The 25,183-nt window shown below is 44.1% G+C and overlaps 1 protein-coding gene across 9 annotated transcripts in view; it reads left to right on the top strand.

Moving 5' to 3' along the window:
• The window catches only part of LOC131666182 (POU domain, class 6, transcription factor 2), a 106,704-nt gene that overhangs the window by 54,294 nt on the left and 27,227 nt on the right, over positions 1-25,183 (top strand). For 6 of the 9 annotated variants that reach the window (XM_058938604.1, XM_058938602.1, XM_058938605.1 and 3 more), the window contains 2 exons: positions 6,664-6,720; positions 21,187-21,246. The exons of 1 other annotated variant lie outside the window; for it this stretch is intronic. In XM_058938604.1, coding sequence (XP_058794587.1) covers positions 6,664-6,720; positions 21,187-21,246 — 117 coding nt within the window. The remainder of the gene's footprint in view (positions 1-6,663; positions 6,721-21,186; positions 21,247-25,183) is intronic. 2 more of the 9 variants (XM_058938607.1, XM_058938606.1) reach the window with 2 other exon arrangements.

The raw sequence follows: 25,183 nt of genomic DNA, 5'->3' as shown, positions 1-25,183 counted from the left end.
ATGCAGCGACAGAAACGTTTCGGTTGTTCCTTCTCTCTTTCGCCGGTTTTTATTTTCGAACGGCACAGCGGGAGTACGCGCGCGCACGTGGATGACACCGTCGCGATAATCGTCCGACTTGTTTACATAGCCGGCAAAGGGACGTTGCTATCTTATCTCTTTGCGGATAAACAGGCCTACTTCCTAAGCCGCGTTATCTGCCGTCATTTTTACCTGTGCACACCGTCCGCCGTTGACGACGAAAAGTACTCAATAAAATCTCATCTCATCTGCTATACGCACGGTTTTTTATATATATTTTTTATTCAAGCACCGACATCTGAATTATTTCTCCTCCCAGTTAATTAATTCGTCAGCGCGTATAAACGAGTAGAAAAAGTGAGTTGCCCAAGTGCCGTTTAGATATCGACACGATAAATTACAGAGCTGGCCGAACTAAATTCGCCTTTCTTTCTCGCAAATTAATAGCTTGCGTTTGATTAATTACGCTTAACGAAAAATGCAGCGCAGCCGATGAAAATCTGCCTTCTTTTGTACTCGACCCTCTCTCTCTCTCTCTCTCTCTCTCCCTCCCCCCCTTCCTTTTTTGCCGCGCCTCTAATTGATGTATTTAATTGTGTAATTTTCATGACACGATTCCCTAGCAATTGAAACGAAGCGCGACGACGAGAAAAAGTGAGATAGAGAGAAAGAGAACGAGTGGACCGCTCAATTAACACGTGGTAATTAGTAATGGGAAAAGGGAAAATTCACTTTACGCTCTCGTTGTACCTCTCGTCACACAATGCATCATTTGGCAATAAACAAACGCTTGCGATATATATTTTCTTATTGCTGTTAGATAATCGACACTCGACGGCGCAGTGGCGGCGCGGCAAAACCACATGAAACCGTCTGCATTAACTGAATCGTGAAACGGCGCGTTGTTGTTGCGCTGCTACCGCTGCTTGCTGCTGCTTGCTGCTGCTGCTGCATGAACTGTAATTAAATGAAGTGCACGAACAATCGTTCAATTAATGATCATAATGGCGTTTCACATTATTCTCGCCAGGCCGATGACGCGATCGCGTCATTACCGCGCGCTCGCTTTGGCTCTGTGGGCCGCTATCCATCGATCTTCCTCATTTTCGCTATTGCTGCGTTGTTTTTTAATCTGCAAGCGGAACTGCGTGTGCGCTGCTTCATTATGCTGTCGAAATTAATAGCGAACGATTAGCTTTCCCAAAGATAACTTTTCAATAGATGCGTCAGCAAGTTGATATAAACAGATTGCACGTATCTCCAATAAGGAATTATTTATCAAGAGAAATCCATATAAAGGCTGCGCTATTGATATAGTTTTAAAAGATGATGTCATTGTGCTGATGTCATTTCTCAAGAAGCTCCTAATCAATAAGATCAACTTAGCGTTGCTATTGTTGATTTATTTATTTAGTAGTAGAAAACATTATGCCAATAGCGGTACCAGTTATATAGACATCTGAGTCTAGTTGTGGTATATTTATAGTTTGTACATGTATAATTCAATATTTATAGATCTTTATGCGCTGAATTATTTAGATTATTTTGCTTATCACGCAAAGTACAATCCCACGATATTTAACTATCAGGTTAGTTGTAGTCTTAAAATAGAGATATTTAATTGGAATGTAAAGGTGAAAAAAATAAGTTGAGAAAGTGCAGAGCTTAGTTTGACGAAAAATGGCGTTTGATCAAGCTGGCCGTTGCAGAGCGCAATTCATTCAGCGCTGCATATAAGTTAGAGAAGCATCTTGTAATTCAACGTCGAGTCTTGCACAGGGAGAAAGAGCGGGCTTTTACGTCTGGGGAGGAAGCACGTCCGAACGCAGTATGGTCATCGGTCAAGCAGCATTACGGAATTTGCATGTTATTTACTTGGTTCCTCGCGAGAGCGCTGAGTACATTTGTTTGGATTATCCGTTGGAAATAAACCGATGCGCTGTACTCCGCGCACTCGCTCACGCTCGCGAGACAGACAAATGATCCTCGGCGTCATTTTCAATCCGCAACGTCGCTTGCACAATTCCCTGATATTACAACACAGCGTGGCATTTTTCACTCTCGGTGAAAAAAAGTCCTCGCGAGACAGATAGATGCCTCGATTTTTAAAATGGAAACAGCCGCGGCACGGCGTTTGCTCGTCCTCCGTAATTAAAGACCATGAAGCCAAAGCGCACGCATATGCGAAATCAGCATCGAGCGAACCTTAACGACATTTGCCCATTTCAATTTCAAATTAGACGGGACGACTGAAAGCTGTATATGCAAGAATTGTGACAGTATACGTGTACTCGTGTTTGCCAATATTTAGCCAAGCTCGCCCCCATCCTTGTTTATCGCGACCGTTAGAAAGAAAACCGCATATAAAGCATACGTCGTTCCAATTGCATTCGATTCCCACACACACACCGTCCGCTGTATTTGCCAACTGTTCGTTATTTTAATTTACGATTTTCGGTTATTGATAATAACATCGAAGCCATGACAACGTGGATTATTACGTACAGGGTCAATTTACGAAAAGCATACATCTAGAACGTACCGATGACTCGCTCTTATTGCGTATCTTATCTCTGGCTTCGCTTAGATAGAGATAAGTCGATTTATGGTGTCGCTTGTAAATTACCTGCTTTCGTTTACCTCATAACGATGAGTTTTAATTGAACGCGATGCCGACAAAAAATGAAGAAAATAAATAAGTGCATGGCGATACGTCCTTTTGTTCTCGGATATACATCAATTTCAGCTGTGCAGCCTTGTGGTCTTTTATACATGCAGCACAATAAGTCAGCTCTCGTATGTGTACATAAAGGTTGAAGCTTCTTAAATGTATACGAGAGAGAAAGAGAGACAGTATAGACTCTCAGTTTCTACCTAAGCGTATATACACATACACGTATACGCGGCGATATTCGCAAATTTATGGCAATTCCGTCAATTAAGTCGAGTGTGCAGCGCGCAGGGCCGGCACAGTCATAACATAAATATGTAAACGGTAAGATGCTGCGACGACGACGACGGCGGCGGCGGCGGCAGCGGCGAAGAGCCTCCCCATATAAAGCTACGCTTGTCCATCAATGTCTCCGTCCGCGCGTTCTCGTAAAATTCTCGAGGCGGCCTGCTTATCATACGGCCGTGTTCCGCATAATCGACGGTACAGTACAGTAACAGCGGACTGCTTCGTGAGCGAGACATGTCTATGAGTACCATAAGAGAGAGGGAGAGAGAGAGAGAGAGAGAGAGAGGAGAAAATCTCCCTTTGTGCTCCTGACGATTGAGCAACGAGCGGGATACCCTGACGGATAACTTTTCGCCGTGAATTCCGCAGCAAATACCCATTGGTAATAAATAACAATTTGCTCGGCTCTTCAAAAGATCGAATTATCCCGGCTTCGTTGTGTAGCGATTCTTTTATTCATATTAATCAGACTGCAGACTTGTGTTTGATGGATAATGAGTACTGACGATCTGTTGAAACACTGTTGGTACACTTGACGATTCAAAATATGTTCGCGATATGCGCGAATTAAAAATTGTGCGATACACAAAAAGATTGGCAAATTGGCGAATTAAATGAACGCAGGGTGTAGTTTAATTAACGGCCACGTAAAAGAAATAAACTTTTCCGAAATCATAAATTCATCAATACGCTTTTATGCCTCGGTCATATTGACTTTAAAACCTCTCATTCTCTCTCTCTCTCTCTTTCTCTCTCTCACTCTCTCTACGCGCAGCACAATGAAAGAGAGAGAAAAGTTTGGCCGAACGGCGCAAAAAGGTAATAAACTTCAATATAACGCGCTCGCTAATCTAGATCGTAAATTAAAATCCGCGAGAGACTCGCAGTCAGCCCTTTTATTTAAGTTTCGTGCTCGCGCCCACGGGGAGAGACGAACGACACTTATGCGCTATGGCGGAGAGAGAATTTCAAACGTAATTAATGCTTAGCGCTTTCGCAAACAGCAGCCCGCCGATGACGACATTATTTGTTTAGTTTCATTTTATTATCTTCGAAGGCGCAGCTCGCAGCGATTTTATGCAAATGCAAAAACTAAGTTTGTAGCGGCGTGGTATTACGCTCTAGTGCTTAAACCATCGCTCTCGAAATTGAGCCTGCAATTTTCAAAGGAATATTCATGTCGAGGAAAATTGTAAAATCGAGCTTGTGTAACCAAACGCAAATGACCATTCGTGTTGATGAGAGTCGCGATTGCCTCGACGGCCTTTGCACCTATATATCGCTCACTCGCAAGCTGCGCGACTCTCTAAATGCTCGGACGCGCATTAAGATGCGTGCCAAGATTCAAGTCATACAATCTCACAATACTGTAGCACTGTCCGCCACTAGGACTTTGCGCCGCGAGTGACCCGTATTATGCATGTGTCTCGTCATTACTTACGGATGTAATGCGATTAATTATTACGAATGCTGCTCGTCCAGGAAATCATATTAAATTCCAAAAATATTTTATTTAAGCTTTTTTTTACCATAACTTCTTAGAATATAGTCTGCTTCAAGGCAATTCATAAAAAGTGCGCAGAGTTGATAAGACGCTGCAAAATTCAATTAAAACATCGCGTGAGATGATGCCATTAAAAATGTTTCTATCGCACTCGAAAAATAAATTTAGCAGAAAAATCAGGCTTGATTGACCGTAATCCCATCGACAAATAAAAAGCTCTCTGTGTGCCGCAAATAGTTGCTGAATAATTCGCGCATAGCTGGCGCAAGCGACAGGCTGGCGGTTTTAAACGTGTGACGTGTGTTCTTTCTCTCTCGCTCTTTTGCGCTCGCATAACGTCAAAAAGGCGTGTTTAAGCGCGAAAATTATTAAAAAACGAAGCCGGCGAACTAGACGTAAATAAGGAGAAAGCGGCGTGCAACAAAAAGAAAAATAAAAAAAGTGAAAAAAAAATACATAACAGCGTGCCAGCAGCCAGACTGGACTCTCTTTCTCTCGCTAGCTCGCTTGCGCGAACTTTTATCATCCGGCTTTAATTTAAGCGGCCTTAGCGTCACGGGGGACGTACTCAACGTGTGAATTAAACGCATCTCGTTCTCTTTCACTCGCACACGCACAACAATGCGCACGCTTTTGCCGGCCGGCGGCCTCGTAATTAAATGTGTGTTCCAACAAACATCATATCGCGCGCCACCGTGTAATGCCTTCTTTCTTTTTTTCTGGCTCGTTTCGCTCCTTTTTTCCTCTCTCGAAGGCTTCGAATATTCATTCCGTCAACGACGTACAGGTATATATAGGCGAGATGTACTATTATAAACTCCTCCGCACACCTCTCAAGTTTCTCTCTGGAGCATAATACGCGTGCGCGCGTGCGGTATATTTGCGGACATCAGGACACTCATCTTCTCTCTTTTTTCCCCCGTTGCTCTTTGATGCCAGCGCTACGAAGGAATTTTGACGATTTTTCATAGCGGCCGGCGTTATTTTCGCGCGCTCGCAAAAATTCAAGCAAGTTAAAAATAATACTCCCTCCCCTCTCCGTCGGTCGCTCTTCGCGATTTGGCGCATTTTGACGGCACGGCTTGCATTAGCAATGTTTTATTGTGTCGAGGATTTATTTTAGTCGGGGAATAAATCTCCGAGAGACGCGCATATGAAATTTGGATAAAGCGAGCGAGCGCGCGCGCGCGCGCATGCGCGAGGCACGCTAGATTTTATTTTTAATCTTTTTGATATTTTCCGCGCGATCAAAGGATAATAAATCGCGAGCTGCGTGCGTGCGCACGTGCGCGTGTCTTTGCCACTTAGTAAATGTGAGAATACGTCAAGTGGCGGCTGTGCATCTTATTATTTATTGTCTGGCACGTACGCACAGGTGCTGCTGCACGGTCTATATCGCGTGGATGCGCCGGGCGAGCAAAACTTTTGCTCCCGCGAATAAGTGTCTACCCGTGCACTTTAGCTCCCGTCGCGCGATCAAGGCACGGAGTGCGAACACTCTCTGTACTCCGTGTTATACGGCTCTCTACGTTAGATACGCTGCTGGCGTGCGGCTACTGCTGGTGCGCCGAGCGACTCGCTCGCTAGAACTGCTGATTCTGTGTCGAGCGAAATTTATTGACCATTGCGCGGGCGCTGCGTTAATTAGTCCTAATAATCAGAGTCGTGTTCTAGTTTCAACAACCAGACACACGAAGTCTTTATTACTCTTTGCGATGCCCTCGAGAGCTTACACGCTCCTCATTCGCCGACCATTTTACTAACCATTTCATTCTCGTAGCGTGATTTTTACTGTTGATATTTGCATCAATCAATACGGACCGGCACCCAGCATTGCGGCACTATTTTTACTCTTGCTTTCCTTACTTCATTCCATAAAACATTATATCAGTGCCGAGTTATACTTTAAGTGTCAACATCTAGCTTGAGCTAGTTGTTCAGAGCCGATATGATCGATCACAAACGCTCACTCCATTTTTTAAATATATTTCATCAATTCATTTTCTTATTTTAATCTTGTATTTTTAGTACTTTAAGTATACAATAACGAGAATATTTTTATTATGTGCAAAAATCTATGAAATATAGATAATAACTCAAAACATAAAATCCCAAAAATACAGTACTGTTCAACAAAATAAAGTAGAAAATAAACTATCTACGAACTTTTGTGTTGCAGGTAAGCAACGAAATGGATTACAGCACCCCACTATTCACCCTGTCGGACATAGCAGCGGTAACGTACAACATTTCAGTAACAAACTTTTTCTCATTTTTTGTTCAAACTTTAATACTGTCGATAATCAACTTCGACTGAAAAAAAATACTGCGCGTCTGTGGAGTTAGATAACGCTACCCAGCACCAACGTTCTCGGAATACGAACAAATAAAATTAAAGCAAATACATTTACGAAACCGGAAAAATAACGAGCCATCTATTCGTGGTGTCATTTCCGTAGTATGAAAATGAAGGTAAAATAAAAAAACAAGTACGAAAATATCGAGTGCTGCGCGTATACCAACAATCATGGGTGGAGGGACCGGGGAGGGGACAGAAATCGCGTGGTAACGTTTAATAACTAAAGATCAAAAAAACGCACTATGTCTCGACGTTTTTCCAGGTCAGCCCTAACCGGTGGTAAAACATAAAAATGCATTTTTGCGCGAGGGTCTATAAAAAAAAATAAAAATAAATAAATAAAAACTAAAGCCACAACGGTCTCTTCACGGTCTTGAAAAAAAGGCACAACTTTTTATTACAATGAGCGTTTAATTAACGCGCGGCAAACGCGCCATGACTGCTAACCAACTTTAATTTACAGCGTCTGAAAAGCGAGTAGTGAGAGAGTTGGTGTTTCCTCTCATCCGCGGCGCGAAAAATGTCCTTAATTTATATCGCGATTGTATTGTGCGATAATTATGGCCAATTGAACTCGTCCTGCAGTTTACGAAAAGGATTTTCAACCGCGCGCGAGGGGCTGACTTTCAAGAAGCGACGCTCGAGAGAATACTGAAATTGTATAATTTTACTGGTGAAGATTAAAACGAAACCGGTTGAGCTCGTTTAATTGGATTGCGATCTGAATGATGTAAATAATGAGGTAGTTTAGGTGTATATGTACGTGTGTACAGCCGACTGATTTCGCAGGTGAAAAATCGGATTATCTATTCTTTTAGTTTTCAAGAACGCCAATCCACGCATTTGTCGAACACAACACAGAACTAAAGGAGTGAGTTGATATAGGTACATTTGATGAATAAAAAATTAACAAGATAGGAAAGACGAAAAAGTACGCTGAAAATAGTGTCTATTAATATATCATAAAGGATCAGTTGAATTAATTCTACAGTGACTGCAGTCAATTGTATACTACTTATAACTACGCGCGAATAAGATGAGCGATATTTTTCAAGATATAGGTCAGAAGTTCAGTGCCGAAGATCCACTCGAACATCTATTTTAAATATGCAGAAGGAATCTTAGAGCGAAGTACATTTTAATAAAGATTATCCTTTATCGAATAAGTTTTGAATATTTCAAGTCGGTTTCGTTAACATTAGTCGGCGAAATCGCTTTATATATATATATATATATATATATAAATGCATATAGGTTGCTCGCAAGTTGGAAATCAATGTAAATCGCATACTCGCGAATAATCTTGCCGATCGAGCGCCATAATTATTATCGAACCGTGGAGTATGAGTCAGAAGTTTATCAGTAGGCAACCGCTTGCGTATAGCTCGTCGCGTTTTGAAGTAATAAATTGCCGGCGCCGCTCGATGCTTCGCGTGTCAGGTTATGCGCGAAAGTTGGAATTTATGCTCGGTTGTTTATGATCGCCGAGTGATAAGGGATCCGCGGCCTCCCTCCTCTTCCCCACTCTTCCAGCCTTTCACATGACAAATGATAGCGTAATGAAAAGTGAAAGATACTGTGCTCGCGGCTGTATAAATTTCAATGATTTAATGCGTCGCGCGGGCTATCCGCTCTCTCGCCCCATGCTCTATGCTACTGGACAAAGACGAAAAACATTTTTCTAACTCACGAAAAGTGCTATTTTCAAGTATTGATTCAAGTTGTTATGCGCAAGTAATTCGCATGTGCGGCGCTTTCTCCAAATCTAACTTTTTTTCTTACAAGAACACGTAGTATTATTGCGTCACAGGTTATTGAATGAAAAAATCATTGATGAAACTGTCGCTTTGAAAACATCCATTTGTAATATTACTGAAACACAGCACAAGATTACCGAGTATTTATTTTTTCTTTTTCAATAAGAGCACTTCGGCAAAAAGCACACGTGGGGAATATTTTCAAATTTAATGACGTGAGATTAAAAATTGAAAGGGTCAGCTGCCGAAGCCACAAAAAATCAGCAGAGAAAATTTGTCATTCAATGAAATGTTGAGATTTTGATGGAGAAAGGACGCGATTGAACGGCAGAAGATACGCGCGTATTCGAATGGCGATTGCGCGAAAGCGCACCGTCTTTTGCCTCACGCGCGGAGAAATCACCGTTAGGGGGGCAAGAGCGAGCGGACGCGCGAAAGTCCATCGATCGAAGGAGGGTGGGAAGGTTGGCGGTGGGGGGAATAACGTGGAAATGCTAGGTTAGATAGGTGAGTGGGTGGTGTTAGTAGTGGTAGTGGTGGTGTGGTAGTATGCTTAGGTGTTACAATGATTATCCGAGAGGGACAGCGAAAGGTAATTATGCCCGATAGAATCGGGCGAGCGAGGGCGAGAGAGGGCGAGAGAGAACGAGGTATACTTTGGAGAGAAGGACGCGCGATCCTCGTAATTACCTCGAAGTGAGCTACTTTCGACTTCGAAAGCCGTCGAAACTTCGTAATAAATAGTGTTCGGCTGCAATTGGGTTTTCCGAAAGGTGCTCCTGCTGCTGCTGGGCGCTGTACTCACTCCCTTTCCCTTACCACTCACAGCTTTATCTACCCTTCTCCAGTGTGTGAGAGTATACGTGAGGGTTATTTGCCGCGAGGTGTTGGTGTGCCACCCGCCACCACCGCCGCCACTGCTGCAGCTCGCTGCACGTTCGCCGTCTCGGCGAATCTGTCGCTAAAACTAAAGTAGCTCATTTCGCCGAAACGTGTTCCAGCCCTCGATATAACAAATTTTAACTTGAATAAACAAACCGTTAATTTGCATTCTTTTTATTACAGCCAACGTTGTAAACTGTGATGATCCAATTCCCCTCTCGAAATAGAATGTTTGATGAACAATTTTCCCCGATGTGTCGTGAATTTTTACAGGCGTGAAAACTTGGCTCGTAAACAATAAAAAAAGTGTGTGTGTGTGTGAGAGAGAGAGAGAGAAGGAGAGAGGGTAGGGGGAGAGAAGAAAATGTTGAAGGTGACTTAATTAAGCGACTTATTGAGGGCACATAATACGCGACCTCAAAGACAATACCGTTTCTCTCTGGAAAATTTATTTGCGTCCCCGCGTCGGGGCGTGCAAGCGCGAAACTTCTGTCACGTGCAACTTAATTAAGCTAAGCCCGCCTGTGCACTCTCTCTCTCTCTCGCTGCCAGACGCGCGTGTGCGCGCCACGCCGCTTGGCAATGTATGTTCTTTTTTTTGCGCGAATCCGATTGTTTTTGTTGGTGCTAATAATACGTTGCACAAATTTCTTGCATGTGACTGTTGTGTTTTTTTTTCTTCTTTTTTACTCTGGGCCTTTACTGTACGGCGAACATCAAAATTACGAAAACAATTGCGCCCACCGTCTTGGCACAAATTTAATATAAATAGTAGGCTAAGAGTGTATAGCGCTGTTTTTTTGCAATATCTATGGCAATTAGTTTTTGACGGTACCAACTTTCGAAATGGGAATAATAGCTGCGAGATCGATGCGAAATTACGGGTGTGAGTGAGCGAAAGCGAGTTAAGACCAACAATAGGCGGCAGCGTTTAATAACCGTACGAAACATTGTCGAAATCGGGCATATTTACTCGCGATATCGGCGGCGTACATGTGCACCCACACTTATGTACGTACACGTTGGTCGTTACGATAGTTGTCATCATTACGCTGCGCGGCCGCCGCTGACGTTTCCGATGAACGTTCGTGCGTTGAAGACTTCCTAGAATCGATTAGATATATATTGTCGCGAGGGGAGACACAAACACTAGCAGTACCATCATCATCGTGGACGCCGTGGTCGTTGTCAGTGCGGGTTTCAAATGCGGCCGGCAAATTGCAGATGCGTTTTACGTGCGCGCGACCGTAGCGGAGATGCACAAAGCCGATAGCCTCTCTGAAACGCGTAGACATGCGAAATCGATGTTCCGATGATGCACGGCCCTGCACGCTTAATTAATTGCCGCGATGACATTTCGTGGCTGCTGCTGTTGCGTTGTTGCGTCGCCCGATCGACGCTGCTGATATGCGGCCAGTTTACTCGTCCTCTTTCATTGCGTTGCTTCTCCTTATTCTTCGTTTTATGTGACAAAACTTGTTGCTTCGCGCGTCATCTTGACAAGGGAATTAGGTGTGATTTAACGACTACGACGCTTCGCTTCTTTTTCTCTCAACGACGTTAAACCGTACGTTAAATACGTGCTCGACACGAGCCGAATGAAAAAAAACAAGAGAACAGTTGAAAATTCAGCGGTTCTCAGAAATCCGTAAATAAAAGAAAGAACGAGCGTTTGCATGTCCTTGTAACTATGACTTTTGTTACTGGAAACCGCAATTACCGCGAGCGCAGTGGCATAATAATGAAAAGCAGGATAGAGCTAGGCAGAGTTGAAAAAGAAGAGCAGAAACAACCGCGCAAGTGATACGCTACTTCGTTCGAGCGCAGTCAAATCCGAATAATATTATGAATTAATCAAGGCGACAATTAGGCGTTTGTTACATTGTAAGAAGCGGGCGCGTCAGACTGAGTAATAGCTAATTGGGTATTCAAGATGTTTTCCCAGTCCGCAGGTGTGACGGCTGCCTGTATTTATTTCAGGAAGTCTTACTATTAGCTTAGCTCGTTTATATAAGCTTTGGCGGTGCCCCTCGCACGCTCTCACAGAGCCGCGCAGTTATACAATCTCCTACAGTCAATTGAGATAATTAGCGAATGCCTTGATGGTAATGAGCGTAATTCCAGATATTATGATAATTTTCCACGCTCGCAGCCTGTAGCCAGCCAGCGTCATAGCGTCATGCTCTTTATTAGATCCTCGAGCTTCCTACTCGGTTAGTCGCTACATTTTCTCGGTTTGCAAAGCCCCAACAAAATACCAAACGGATCGTTGGACAAGTACTCATTATCCGGATACATAAAAAATAATCGTTCTCAGCATCACCGAAACTGATTGATGATTCAATTTTCCTGCTAGCCACACGTGCTGAGAGACAATAATAAGTCATTTCCGACGAGACGCGTTTGACAACGCAACAGCAATCTACGCATGCAGTTCACGGGCGTAAAGATTTAATAAAGATCTCGTAGGCGTGTACGTACTCTCGAGCTATACACTGCTCGCACACTCGTTGACTGACACTTTGCGCCTTCAAGTCGAGGGGGCGAAAGCTTTATCACGATGCGCGCCTCACTTCATCAAGCGAGGAGGCTGTGAACAAGACTGACAAAGTATAATCATTTTCAACGCCCTTTAAGCTTGTACTTGTTGGCTTTTGCTTTACGGATGATGCTTATGTAACTAATTTTATCGATATTACTGAGCACCTGCACTTTCTTTTCATTTGCAATTCTGGATTGAGCGGAAATTCATGAATACGACTTTGAATATTGTATACCGTTTATTCAAAAAAAAACCCCATGTATTTCCGCGAAAGGTTAAAAATTACATTCTCATTCATCTTACGTTCAATTAATAATTGAATCTCGTTGTAAGGTACGTGAAGCTTAACATAAAATTTTCATGCATAATCATGTGGCTTTATATGCGTTATGAAAATATAAATTCCGCGTGTTATTTAGATGTGTTTTCAATGATTGATGATTACGAATTATTTTATCTCTTCAATAATAATCGATGATTTGTTGTAAATTGCCTTTCGGTAAATTATTGGAAATACTGAGGTTAATAAATCTACAACTGACATATTTATCCAAGTGATTGTGTTGATTGGCTAGATTTAATCATTGTTATTAATTATATTGGTGTCAAGTATTACACATAAGATTCTTCATTATGTATAAACAAGTGTGGGTAAATAAGATAGATAATAATTAGTGTTTGAGATTCAAGCAGCTCATCAATCAGCACAGAAAACATACCAATAATAATTATTTCCATCAATATCAATAAATATGAACTTGAAACGAAGCGATGGCGCAATAGCCTTTAGGTAAAAATAGACTGAAAATCAAGTATCGATAACAATGCAATAATAATTCAGCGTAGAGATCGTGCTAGTTACGAACGGCGCCGTAATCCTGGGTGCTAAGTATAGCAGTATCAGTGATCGTGGACGGGCGAGTGGGGAGGGCGTGCAGTTTAGTTGGTAGCAGCAGGAGGATCGAAAGCCATGGTGGCTGGCAACAACGACACTTTTGGTAATCCGCAATCTCGTCGCTATCGATCATTCATTGGAGGCCTGATAATTAGCGATTAACTATATCCATTAGTCGCTAATATAATTAGCAGACGTTACGTGTGGCGCGCGAGCAGCAGCAGCGGCAGCAGCGGCAGCAGCGGCAGCAGCGGCAGCAGCAGCAGCAGCATCAGCTCGTCGAGGCTGATTTTGCTAGCATTAGCGGCCGACGTGATTAGGGAGCCGCCACCACTGCTGCCGCCGTCCCCGTCGATCGATTTACATTTCGGAGGTAATAAGCACTGCCGAGAGAGTGAGAGGACGTGCTGCTTGACTATATGCTTGCACGCCTCACTCGCGTGTAGATTTATTATGTGCCACTGGCCAAGGTCGCCGCATGATGTTTTTGCGGGACATCACGGGCATGCCAAACGCAGGTAAATCAGGACTTTATCACTGTTAGATATAATAGCGAGCATAATTCGATATTACTAATTGACTATCCAGCTAGAAAAGCTCTTTCATAAGAACCTCATTGATATTAACGTGAATCAGCTCTCGTTAATTCGCTGTCTTTCAGGAATAATCCAACAGATTATTTTCATACGGTATTTTCGTCTGATAATATAATTTTACTTACGTGTACTTTTATATCGGCACTCGTGGTTTAGTAATCGAGCACAAGAATATTGAAATTGATTTTCTTATTTAAAAAATAATCCGTTAAACAGGACGAAATTTTCTCGAATGAAAGTGACATGAATATTACCTAAGCAATAAGCCTAACGAAAAATTATCGTTCATTAACGTGTGCTCCGGTGTGCTCCGCAGCAGATATTATTCTTGAAGCGCTTCTAATTAACGTTCAATAACGCGCCAAGTCCTTTGTGCCTCTCGATCGCTGGAGAAGGGGTTAAGACCGAGAAGAGTGCTTAGAGCCCATTAGCAAATTATGCCTATAATTCATTTTTTTTTCTTCCTTCGTCCGTCCGATAATTGACAGCCGATTATCGTCTCGGAATCACTATCATTAGCATCAGTCATGATCATTGCAGCCTTATCAGTGTGCACGCCTCGAGTTGGAAAACTTGGCGATCGCACGATCGTTTCGCCGCCGGCATGGTAGGGTGGTTATATGGTCGAACGCCACGAGAGTAAATATAAGAAGCCAGTGCGCGGTCTAGAACGGCGCAGATATCGCTGATCGCGGAATTAGGATTTATATGGTTGGCGGCACGCGATTCTCCGTTCTATTGTTTGCTCGCGCGGAGAGAGTGAGTGAGGAGAAAGAGAGGCGAGCAAAAGAGAGAGAGAGAGAGAGAGAGAGAGAGAGAGAGAGAGAGGGCAGGTATTTTACATAATTACGACAAAAGTTTTGACGATCGCCAGAGCGAGCTGAATGGGAAGTCAATAAAAGTGGTGAGAGCGGATTTCAATTGTTAAACTCGGCCCGAGGGTGGGAGAGCAAAATAATTATGTAGCGCGTTTAAACGCGCGCGGGCGAGCTGGGCGCGCAGTGGGTCGGACGTGTTTATAAGCGGCAGCGATAGAAACATCGCGTGTATTCTCATTAAAAATGATCGCAACGTTAATTGTTCCATTAAAAGCGTTTATCCGCGAGGGCGAGCCCGTTTGAAATATCCTCGCGGCAGCCTCTGTAATTTTAGGTGGGAGGCCAGCATTGCACGTGTGCTACGCTCACGCTCACGCTCTCTCTCTCTCTCTCTCTCTCTCTCTCTCTCTGTCACTCGCAATAACTTCTCGTTACAGCTCTCGTGTGGCGCTAATTAAATAGGTTAATTCATTTTCCAAGCCAGACTCTCATTCTACGCTCTTTTGCGTGCGCAACGAAATTAATATTCGATTTTCTTCTATTTCGCTGAGTGAACTGTAGTGATTCGGCAGCGAGCGAAAGAGCTCGCTGACTTTTAATGACTGTTCACGCGGCGGTGGCGGCGGTGCGACACTGACGAATAAATAAACCAAATCAAGGCCGCGTCGGTGCACGTTGCTTTGAGCACATGGACGTGTGCGTTTGTAATTTTTAATTTGGCCAGCGAGAGAGCGAGGGAGACCACGCAGCCGGTCATTCATTACATTAGTATCGTTGATTTCGTTGGCAAACGCGCGCGCGCTTAACGTATTGCCGTTCCAGTAAGTAGATAAAGACCGCGTGCGGTCAGACACACATTATGTTAACGCCAGCCTGTAAATCAAGCGGACGCACGCTCGTACTCGCGATTTCAATTTCGCATTAATTAAAAGCTTAATCGCGAAAATTGATACAGTTTCGGCTGCGTAGCGTACACGTTCGCGTCCTTGTGGTAATTATGAAATAAATTCATTTTACCGCTCACGTGAAAATCAGATCATTAGCAGAGCGAGCTGAAACTTGATACGTAGGTTATAGCTAGTTTGGAAGCTCGTACGGCTAATCTCGCTAGCTGGCCAAGTTCGTGAGGGAGCTTGCAAGCGAGGATGTAGAAGCTGGTGGGGAAAGAGAGTAAGAAGGGGTCATTCGAAGGAGCCGTGCGCGCGTGCAATTATGATAATGGCGTGGGCGGCTGCCGCACCTAAAAGCGAGGAGAAGAGAGAGAGAGAGAGAGAGAGGGAGAGGGCGAGAGAGAACGAGAGAGAGAGAGAGAACTAGGCTGGCAGTAGTAGTTTCTACGCGATATCGTCTGTGTTTAAACAGCCTAGACGGAGGACGAAGTAGGAGAGAGGGACCTACACGACTATGACGACGGCGTCGGCAAATCTACATAATATAACCAACTATTGTTCAAATAGACGGAGCTCCGCAGATTCAATTACCATTGTGATACAATTAATGTTGGAAATTTCATCGAATTGCGCGCCGCTGCTACAGCTCCGCCAACACCACTGCCGCGCGGCTCTTACATATGCATAAGTGAGTGTCCTGCCAGGGAGAGAGAGAGAGCCAAGGCGGCGAGCACTGATTTTCGATTTCCAAGGAAATCCAAAGGCAAACGCAAAGCGATATTCGATCGCACGTGCCTGATGAAACGTACACCTCCCCCCTATCACACATACACGCGCAAACTCACGGGCATTCCTCATGCGGCTAATGCGTTGGCAATCATACGAGGATTTCCTTTTATTAGCATCTCCCTTCCTCTCGCAGCGACGATACTTTTCCATGGCGCACCTCTTTAATGTGTACCGTGAGCCGATAAAATCGAATTTAATTTACGTGTTCCGTGCCGCGCTAGCAATTAAAAGCAAATCGAGTTTTAATATAAAAACTAAAAGTCTCTTTTTCGCCGTTTGTTTTTGGCATATATTAGAAATACACCGTGTACGCTTAATTGTCAGTCGATGCCTCTGCGAAGTCCCGTTAGCGAGCGAACGAGAGAGAAATCTACTTGTCCGCGCGCGCGCGCACGAGCTCGTATCTATGCGATGGCAGCTTGACACCTGTGCTAATCGTCCCAAGGCGAGACTATATCCTGGGAATCGCTCCTCTCGATGCGCGCGCGGCCTTCCATTTGCCGCCTTCGTTGCATAGTTACATTGTAGGCTTACGCGCTTTCAAGCGCCAGCCAAGACATCTAATTAACTAGCCTGGTAGATTATTGAAGCTTTTGTATTATTGGATTTAGCTACTCTGCGTGCTACTGTTATTGATTTGGATGCTATACCGCTGTGTATTTTCGTTCGCTTTAACGATTTTCAAATAAAGTCGCGTCGTGTTTCCTTAGATTTTCTTTTTCCTTATAAGACAATTGAATCGTTATTTTTAAATTTGACTTTGAAGCGAATTATTGGATTCGCCACGCTACATGAATTATTGTAAATTTCGACAAATTTCATTAGAAGACTGTACAATGAAGCTTCATTTTATTGAATTTACTTGATGCAATTTAATTACACCTGCATAAGTGTGAATTTCGAATGCATATTAGACATCAAAAATAATCGATGTGGGATAATAGACAGATGCACATTTCCGCGAGATTGATATCACATCATTTCAGTTCCCTACACGGAAAATTAATTTCTGTTAAAAAATTACCGCTGCACGACTAAGAAGAGTGGAGACTTTCAACATCCCCAAATATTTTTCTCAGCCGAGAGAGCATGTTAAATCGATGTAAAGGAACGTTGGTGTTAAAAAAAAGTGTGCTGTGTAACAAAAAAAGGTTACTGGTCTGTTTTTGAGTCGCTTGTTGGTGTATGCTCGGCGAGAGAGAGAGAGAGAGAGAGTCAGGTTGAGGGAGGGGCGTGAGTGGCAGCCTGTGATGGTATTAGGGACGTGTTAGGGTTGTCGAAGGATCCCTCCGGGGACAACAAAAGGACCGCACGCAACGAGACGTACCGATGGACAACGCCATATTGGCCTGGAAATCGCTTTTAGCTTTCTCTGTCTCGCTCTCGTCATGCTCGCTCTCTCCGGCTCGACGGGCACTTTAGACGAAAATTTTCGTTGGTTTTTTGCGCGCGAAAATTAATTAGCCAAGCGCGAATAAACTTTAAGATGAATAAGGAAGGAAGGAAGGAAGGATTGAAAATGATATATCTACATATTTTCACACGCACGCACACACTCACGCACGCATGCACGCACACACATACACACATCCGAGTGTAGTATATATTCACCAATAGTGGCGCTAGCTGCGCAAGCTTAGTTCGCTCCATGCAGATTTCGGTAATTTCAGCCTCGACGACGTCCATCGCGTAATACTCCAAGTTGTGTGCTGGCAGAGTAGCCGGTGTACATACGTGCACACACAGCCGACTGAGCGAGTGAGCGAGTGAGAGAGTAGCTCCACTGCGGACTTTGCTCGGTCTCGCTCTAGCGCTGAGTTGGTAGCCCTGTGCCACCACCTCATTTGAATTTCTAATTAGGAAACCTCCATGCAATTATTGGATTAATGTAAATTACGAGAGCCGACTCTCTCTCTCTCTCTCTCACTGCGTGAACTGTGCCCCCCGCCCGCCCTTCACCCACGCTCTCCTTCTTTACCCCTACCGGCCACCACCGACGCGCGCCGAGGGTCGGGGATAATTAAAATCCGTTGATTAATATGTAAATTTAATAAGATTACTGTTCTAGGAATGCTCGATGCAGACGAGTTAGAAACTGAGTGCGAGCGAACTATGCAGCGCGACCTACGACAGACAGGGAATTACTAGACGCGACCTGTATTATCTTCGTTCTTCGCTTTTTTCCCATACGCTGCTCCGACTCGCGTACATCCAGCCGCTTGTTATACGTAGGATCTCTATTCCCTCGAGAGAGTGCTCGGAGTTTTGCTTTTTTACGAGCACCGCTCAAGTTTCCTACTCATGACGGATCAAATTTCTCTCATTTCTTTTTCGTCTCTGACCAATCGACTTTTACGAAAGCGATTAATAATCCTAAAATGAGCTTTTAATATTTAATGAGGAGATTCCTCATTTATGTATGCAGCACGCAAAGTCCTTCGCATTAACTCGTTAATAATTTATTCGCTATCGATGGCTCTTATGCGACGCGCAATAAATACCACCGCCGCTAACGATATAAGAAGCTTATAATAGGTAGCGTTGATTGGGGGATGCTTCATAAATATGCGCATTTAACAGAGCGCGTACGAATGTGGCTTCTTCGGAAAAATTGCATCGGATTTTTACGACTGAAAAGAATATTTTTTTATCACCCCCTTGCGTGGTATAATCGCCGATGCATTATCCATGATTTGCATACCGTCGGATGAGGAGGAAAGGGGGTAAGGGGGTGATATGGGTAGATGTAACGGCTGATTTTACTGTCGCGTTTTTTTTTTCGCCCCCCCCCCCCCTCCCGCCTCTAAAAAAGTATCGGATCTGTCGTATTGGCGAACATGCTTTTTTTTTGTCCCCACCTCCTCTGATATATCCCGCCAAAAAAATCGATTTTGCACTGAGCCTAACCATCCCCTACTCTGGTTCGAGTTTTTTCGACGAGTTGTGCAGGTATAGCGTATAGCGACTAGCAGTAGACCACTACTACTGTCAGTTTCGTTTAATTTGTAACATCACTTGCTATTTTAGTGTAGTCTACAAGCGTTATCGTGTTCTGTTACAAAAGCACCTCGTGAAAGTTTAAATTTCGTCAATAATCATATAGTGTGCGTCACTATTGTATCTTGACACTCGTTCTTTCTCGTAAAATGAAAACTCAGATGCAAATAAATGGGGAAAGACACTTTGCATGTATATGCGTAATTGTGTAAGCCACATAAATTATAACCAGAAAATATTGATAGTCCCTACAGATCGATCCATTGTAAATACCATAAAACAGAATTCAATATTTTTAAACCAGTCCCTTGTCGAAAAAAAAAACATACGCTAGAGCTGCTAAAAGATTAAACGGCATTAATACAAGATGAGACTTGATCGATGAAAAAAAGTTTTGCATTAGTACGTAGAGTAGGCAGCCACATCGGCAGCCGAATTGAATCGATGCCCAACGGCTAGTCTCTCGGGAGATGCGGATCCCCTCGGAGTCTTTCTCCCTGCACATGCATATCATTAGCGCGAGAGATTTTCAGCTAAACTCGCTCCCACGTACATATACAGACGCTCGCATGCACGCACACGGTTATAACGTGGAGACTAATAAAAATAATGCACCGGCGGTGGAGTTTGCAAATGAACGCCACGTCATCATTTGATTTGGGGTGGACGAGAGCGCAAAGAGCTGCTCGCGCAAGCTCTGACAGAGGCTAGGCGCGACGATAATTATGGATATTGAGAATATAGCTATAATTGACATTTCGTGTTAATGCATCGCGCGGCTCGCACTCACGGATAAACAAGGTTTGGCCCTCTCTATCCCGACCCTGAACATTGCCGCGAGGTAATGGCCACCGTAGCTGGACTATGTACTCTCGGGCAGGTTTTTCTCACTGCGTCCACATTTTTTGGCGCGTTGACCGTTCTTCTGTGTCAATTATCATGCACTGTCGACGCAGGGAGAATATTCCCGTACTCGAAAGCATCGCCGGATGAAAGCTCGTTTTGAATTCTCATCCAGTGTTGGCATGTTACGCATTAAGTTTTATAGCCGAGTATTGAAATGTCTCTTTATGGCATTTTGTATTTTTTTAGGGAAAGTCGGCGGGGCTGTGATGTAATGTTGGTTGTAAATTCTTGCTTGTTTGCTCGCATTCGTGGCAAGAAAACAAATTCTTTGATAGTTCGTGAAGTACGATAATGTTAAATAAGAAATTCGCTCGCTCAAAATCGACCTGGGTAAATAATATACCTCTAATGGTAATAATAATGCACCTCTGTAAATAATGGAAGTAATATAATTCACGGAACTAGCTATACATGATGTGTTTATTTTTTTATTGAACTAATTTGTAGCAGTAATTGAAATACTCGTTAATCAATAAAAATCATTTTTATTATGATTCATTAATAACATGAGACTTTCGTTTCAATTTTCATTATTATAAATGTAATTGTATGAGAATCAACAGAAAATATGAGTAAAAAGTAGAAACTCAATTAGACTTGTCTATATCGTAAATCATTACATCATACTCTAATGAAAATTCGCTCTCAAATAAATGAGAAAAATAGAATAAACGTGAAAATGGCGCGTATATAAGTTATATACCCACGCGGAGAGCTCGGCAGAAAAGCGATCACGCACACACGCAGAGGCGGCGGCAGAGCCGAGAGAGACACAAGCGTACACACATAACGACGTTTGAAAGTGGCTCGCGCGTGGCGGACTGGCCATATAATAACATTAAGCTTTATTTAGGTGAAGTTTAACTTTAAAACAGCGACTCTCGGCGACGCGTAATTATGCGAGAAGAGTGCTACGCAGGTGAAACAATGGCGTGATATATATTCGCGCGACGTTTTTTGCAAGACAAAGGCTCCCACGTACACGCGCTCGACACCTACCCCCGCCCTTCCCCTCCCAAAGTCCGAAACCTTTTCGTTAGTGGACTCTACGCGTCGCACGCGTACTTTTTTTGCACAGAAGCTCTCCGCAAGAGACATTGTTCTTGCTGAGAGTTATAATGAAAAGCGTTAAGGACTGTTTTAATTGTTTAATTTTCTTTTTTTTTTTCACTTCACTTTTGTATGCTTGTCTATGTATGTATTTACAATGATTTCACAGTTGCGTGACAACGATAATTAATCTTTTCGAAATTTTTCTCTGTCTGTTGCAGGTGAGTTATTCAAACGGACCGCAGTCGTCAGATTCTTTGCTAAATGGGAAAGACTCACTGGTAAAGTACCCCCTTTCATTAACGTTACCTTTCAGTAGAGAATAATTAGTCGCGTCCACGGCTTGCGAACGAAAATTAACAATGACCAAACGTAAAAGCGAAAGGGAAAAATGATTAAGAAATAAAATGCGTGGGCACAGTAACATTAGCTTCCGGCCCATCTCACACATGGCCAAAAAATACGCCGAGCGAAAAAAAGGTGGCGCGGAGTCTCGGCATTAAAATCTTATGGTATCAGTTTATGTTCAGTGCACGCCAAGCGTGAATCGTTGTTCGCGTCGCTTGCACCAAAGGCATTTATTAAAATGATAATTTCGTGCACAGGCCGACCAAAAAGAAAAAGCCAGCGAGTAGAGAATGGAGTGGGGATGGCGAGCGCGAAATAAAGCCCTACCTCCAAAGAGAGAAAAAAAGAGACGACCGACTGTGTGTCTGTGTGCGAGAAGCATGCGATAGCCGCGTATCTGTCGCTTACATGCGGCTGCTCGTGTGGATTTTAATAAACTCTCCGGCTGTATACGTGTGGCCCTCTCACTCCCTCTCGCCCCTCTCTCTCTCTCTCTCTCTCTCTCTCTCTCTCTCTCTCTCTCTCTCTCTCTCTCTCTCTCTCTCTCTCTCTCTCTCTCTCTCTCACTTTGTAGGTGTAGTTTCCAGGAGAGCGCGCCGATTTTTAAATATAGCCTTCCACGCTGGAGTTTAGGGAAAGGGATGGAAAGAGTCAAAGCTTTGGATGGAAAAAAAAGCGCGGAGCAGCCAGCCGTCTGTGTAGAATCTTTTGTTTAGCCAATTTTTCGATGATCGCGCCTATAATGCTCCAGATATCTATCCTCCGCATTTGAATTTGCGCGCCCTTCCGCAGCTTCGAGTATCGCCAGTGAAACGGAAGGTGTTTACGGCAGAAAGAAAAAAAATGCAGCAATAGGCGCGAGAACAAAGGCACAGCAGTTCGCCCGGGCGCGACACACATACGTTTATCTATTCTCTTTCATCATCTGTATGGCAATAGACACTCACACACAACGAGTGCAAAAAAAAAAAAAAGAAAAAAATATAGGCTCGCGAGAGAGAAAGACTGAGTGGGTGGCGCGGTGGTGGTGGCTTTTTTCGTCGTACGTTAATCGATGTTTCGTTTTCGATAAATTCCCCGCGAGCCTGCTAGCGCTCTTGCTCGGGCTCCCTTTTTTTTACGATTATCTCTTTTTTTTCAACCCCGCCAAAGAGAATCGCGGGCGTGTGTCTGCTCTCGATAAGCTTGAATAAGCCCGACTTTGCAAAATTTATTTTGAATCGTTTCCAGAGCCAAGCGGGACATTGTTAATTTGAAATTTTAATCGAAAGCTCAGCTTTTTTTCCTCGCTCTCGCTGCGAGCGTCTCTCTCGCTCTGCGTCAGTAACGCGGCTGAATAATTCGCGAATCTAAAATTACTCTCGGTAAATCACTGTTATTAATCGCAAGAGTAGACGAAACAAATATTCGGCAAGAAAGAGAGGTTCCGTTTTTTCCTCGTCTAGCGCGCGAAGATCATCGCAAACTCGCGATATAATTTTCGCGAAATCTATTTATAAATCGGTTTGCGAGAAAAAAGTCAGCACCTTAGCGCGCTCTCTCTCTCTCTCTCTCTCTCTCTCTCTCTCTCTCTCTCCTCTCTCTCTCTCTCTCTCTCTCTCTCTCTCTCTCTCTCTCTCTCTCTCTCTCTCTCTCTCTCTCTCGCTCGCTCGTAAGTAATGAAACGTGTTCTCGACTTGTCCCCCCCCTCTCCCTGGCGTTTTTATTGGAAATAAAATTAGACGTCGCCGCCGCTTTTAATTGGCTCTCGAAGGTTGCCGCCGCCGCTACCAGCGTTGCTGTACCGTTTATCATCGGACACGCGAATAAATTTTGGGCAAACGCTTGCAATCCTTTGCCTCGCGATTGTGTATAAATAAATACGCGACGACGAGGAGGAGCGGCTAAAAGCCAAAGTTTTTTCGCGTTTGCCCTCGAGAATCCCCGTAAATCGTGTCAAACCGACTCGTGCGCCACAATCGCACGGGTTAATTAGCTTGGCTTTCGTTCGCTCGCGAGAATCTTATATAATTAGCCGTCTTCAGCCTCGGCGCAGCAACAAAGCTACTTAGCCATGGTGGCACGCAATGGAAAGTCGTCGTCGCCGTCGTCGTCGTCGGAGTTTGCCTCCTGCTCCAGGGTTCGCTGGGTTATGAGCATTGACTTTGACGAATAAATTAGCAAGTAGGAGGCAGATAGACGCAGCGCGTGTATATCTGTGGGAGGGAGAGAGAACAGCGTTGAAGCTTATGCACGCATAACCGCCTCGCGCGCGCTTCATCTTGAAATACTCCGTCGCTATTCTTGGATTTCACAAGACGCCCAGCTCGAGAGTTCGTGTGTACGCTTTCGCGCGAGACAATAGCGGCTTAGGCGCACATTAAATTTAGCTGCCTGCGATGGGGGGCGAAGCTCTATTCTCATCCTGCTTTACCTAAATCGTGCAGATTTGCGGATTGTCGTTTTATTGTTTATTATAAACGAAACACGATGCCGCGCACTTTTGATTGCGACAACGGGGATTCGATGCGCACACTTGAATTATACGATTACGCGGCGACGAGATTTTACAGTGGCGTCTGCAGAAGATATTTGTACAGCGTGAAATCCAGTGCGGGCATATCCTCGAATTCCTGTGGTACGTGGCGCGCCAGCAGCGGCGAGACACACGAGAGGCTCAGCTCGTAAAGCACAGGGAAGCGCGAGATGCACGGGATATTAAGGCCATTATCGCCGTTGCATATTCATGCTGTATTATAATGAAAATACACTTTATTACCGAAGATTAACAGCTTCTTACTTGTGCAGTGTAGCACAGTTTTCGCCTCTCTTGCTCGTCATTCGCGAGCGAGCGCCCGAAAGCTGTAACTGCTTCGCTTCCCCTGAGAAACCGAATCGTCGTCGTCCGTTAGCCGCGTAAATTTCCCTTGGATTTTAATGCTCTTTCACCAGCTCCACGACTTTCCTTATCAAAACCAAGTAATTTCGTAACTCGATATCGCCTTGGCTTGCGAAATGTTCGCGTAAACCGCGAGCGGCCTCGATTCAAATGCTAAAATCCATAGCGGGACAAAAGTTACGCTATGCCACATTATTCCGCGCGAGGATTTATACATCTGCACGCGACGCGCCGAGGAAGGATTTTCTCGTGCGCGCCCAAAGACAATCAATATTCTCGCTCTATCGCGCGGGCAAATCACGTGACAAAACTGAAAGTTTGAGCTGCTCGGTAAATAAAGTGAATAATTCATTGTCCGTACGCTTGTTAACTCGTAGTCGGAGCGCCAAGAAGAAGAAGAAGAAGAAGAAGAAGGCGTGAGAGAGAGAGAGAGAGAGAGTGCGAATCGGGTCTCGAGCCACACGACGAACAAGAGAATAGGTGAGAATCTGCATAATATCGGTAATGCTCAAAATGCTAGTCGCGTAGGCTAGCGACGACTAGCAGTGCCGCTGCTCTGTGTTACTTACACTTCTCGTCTGCGCGCCTCCTCGCGAGCGAGCAACGCCCCGGCGTCAACTGAAACTCAATTATAATTAATTAATGCCGCTGCTAACTCCGCGTGTACCGGCCGGACAACTATTGCCGTGTTCCCTATCTGCCGTTTTCGTCAAGAGATCGTGAATCGAGTGCCGATTGTCTATGGCGACCAACCTCTCCTGCCTCGATTTCTAATCTCCTATTCGTCCGGATCGTCGTGGGCCGTGCGAATACTTTACGCGAACCTCGCTTTTCGCTTTTCGTCTTTAATCAGGCTACAATACTCAAATGTATTATGCATGGAGATGAAAATGAGGACCGGACATAATATCCGCGGCGGTGTCGCGCTCGGCTTGTATTTAGAAACCTTTGTGCAAAATGAATACTGTTAATTAACGCCCCTAAAAAGACAT

This window comes from Phymastichus coffea, unplaced genomic scaffold, assembly GCF_024137745.1.
Source record: "Phymastichus coffea isolate CEN01 unplaced genomic scaffold, Cenicafe_Pcof_1.1 PCOF00057, whole genome shotgun sequence".
Classification (NCBI taxonomy): domain Eukaryota; kingdom Metazoa; phylum Arthropoda; class Insecta; order Hymenoptera; family Eulophidae; genus Phymastichus; species Phymastichus coffea.
This window is presented reverse-complemented; position numbering and strand designations above follow the sequence as displayed.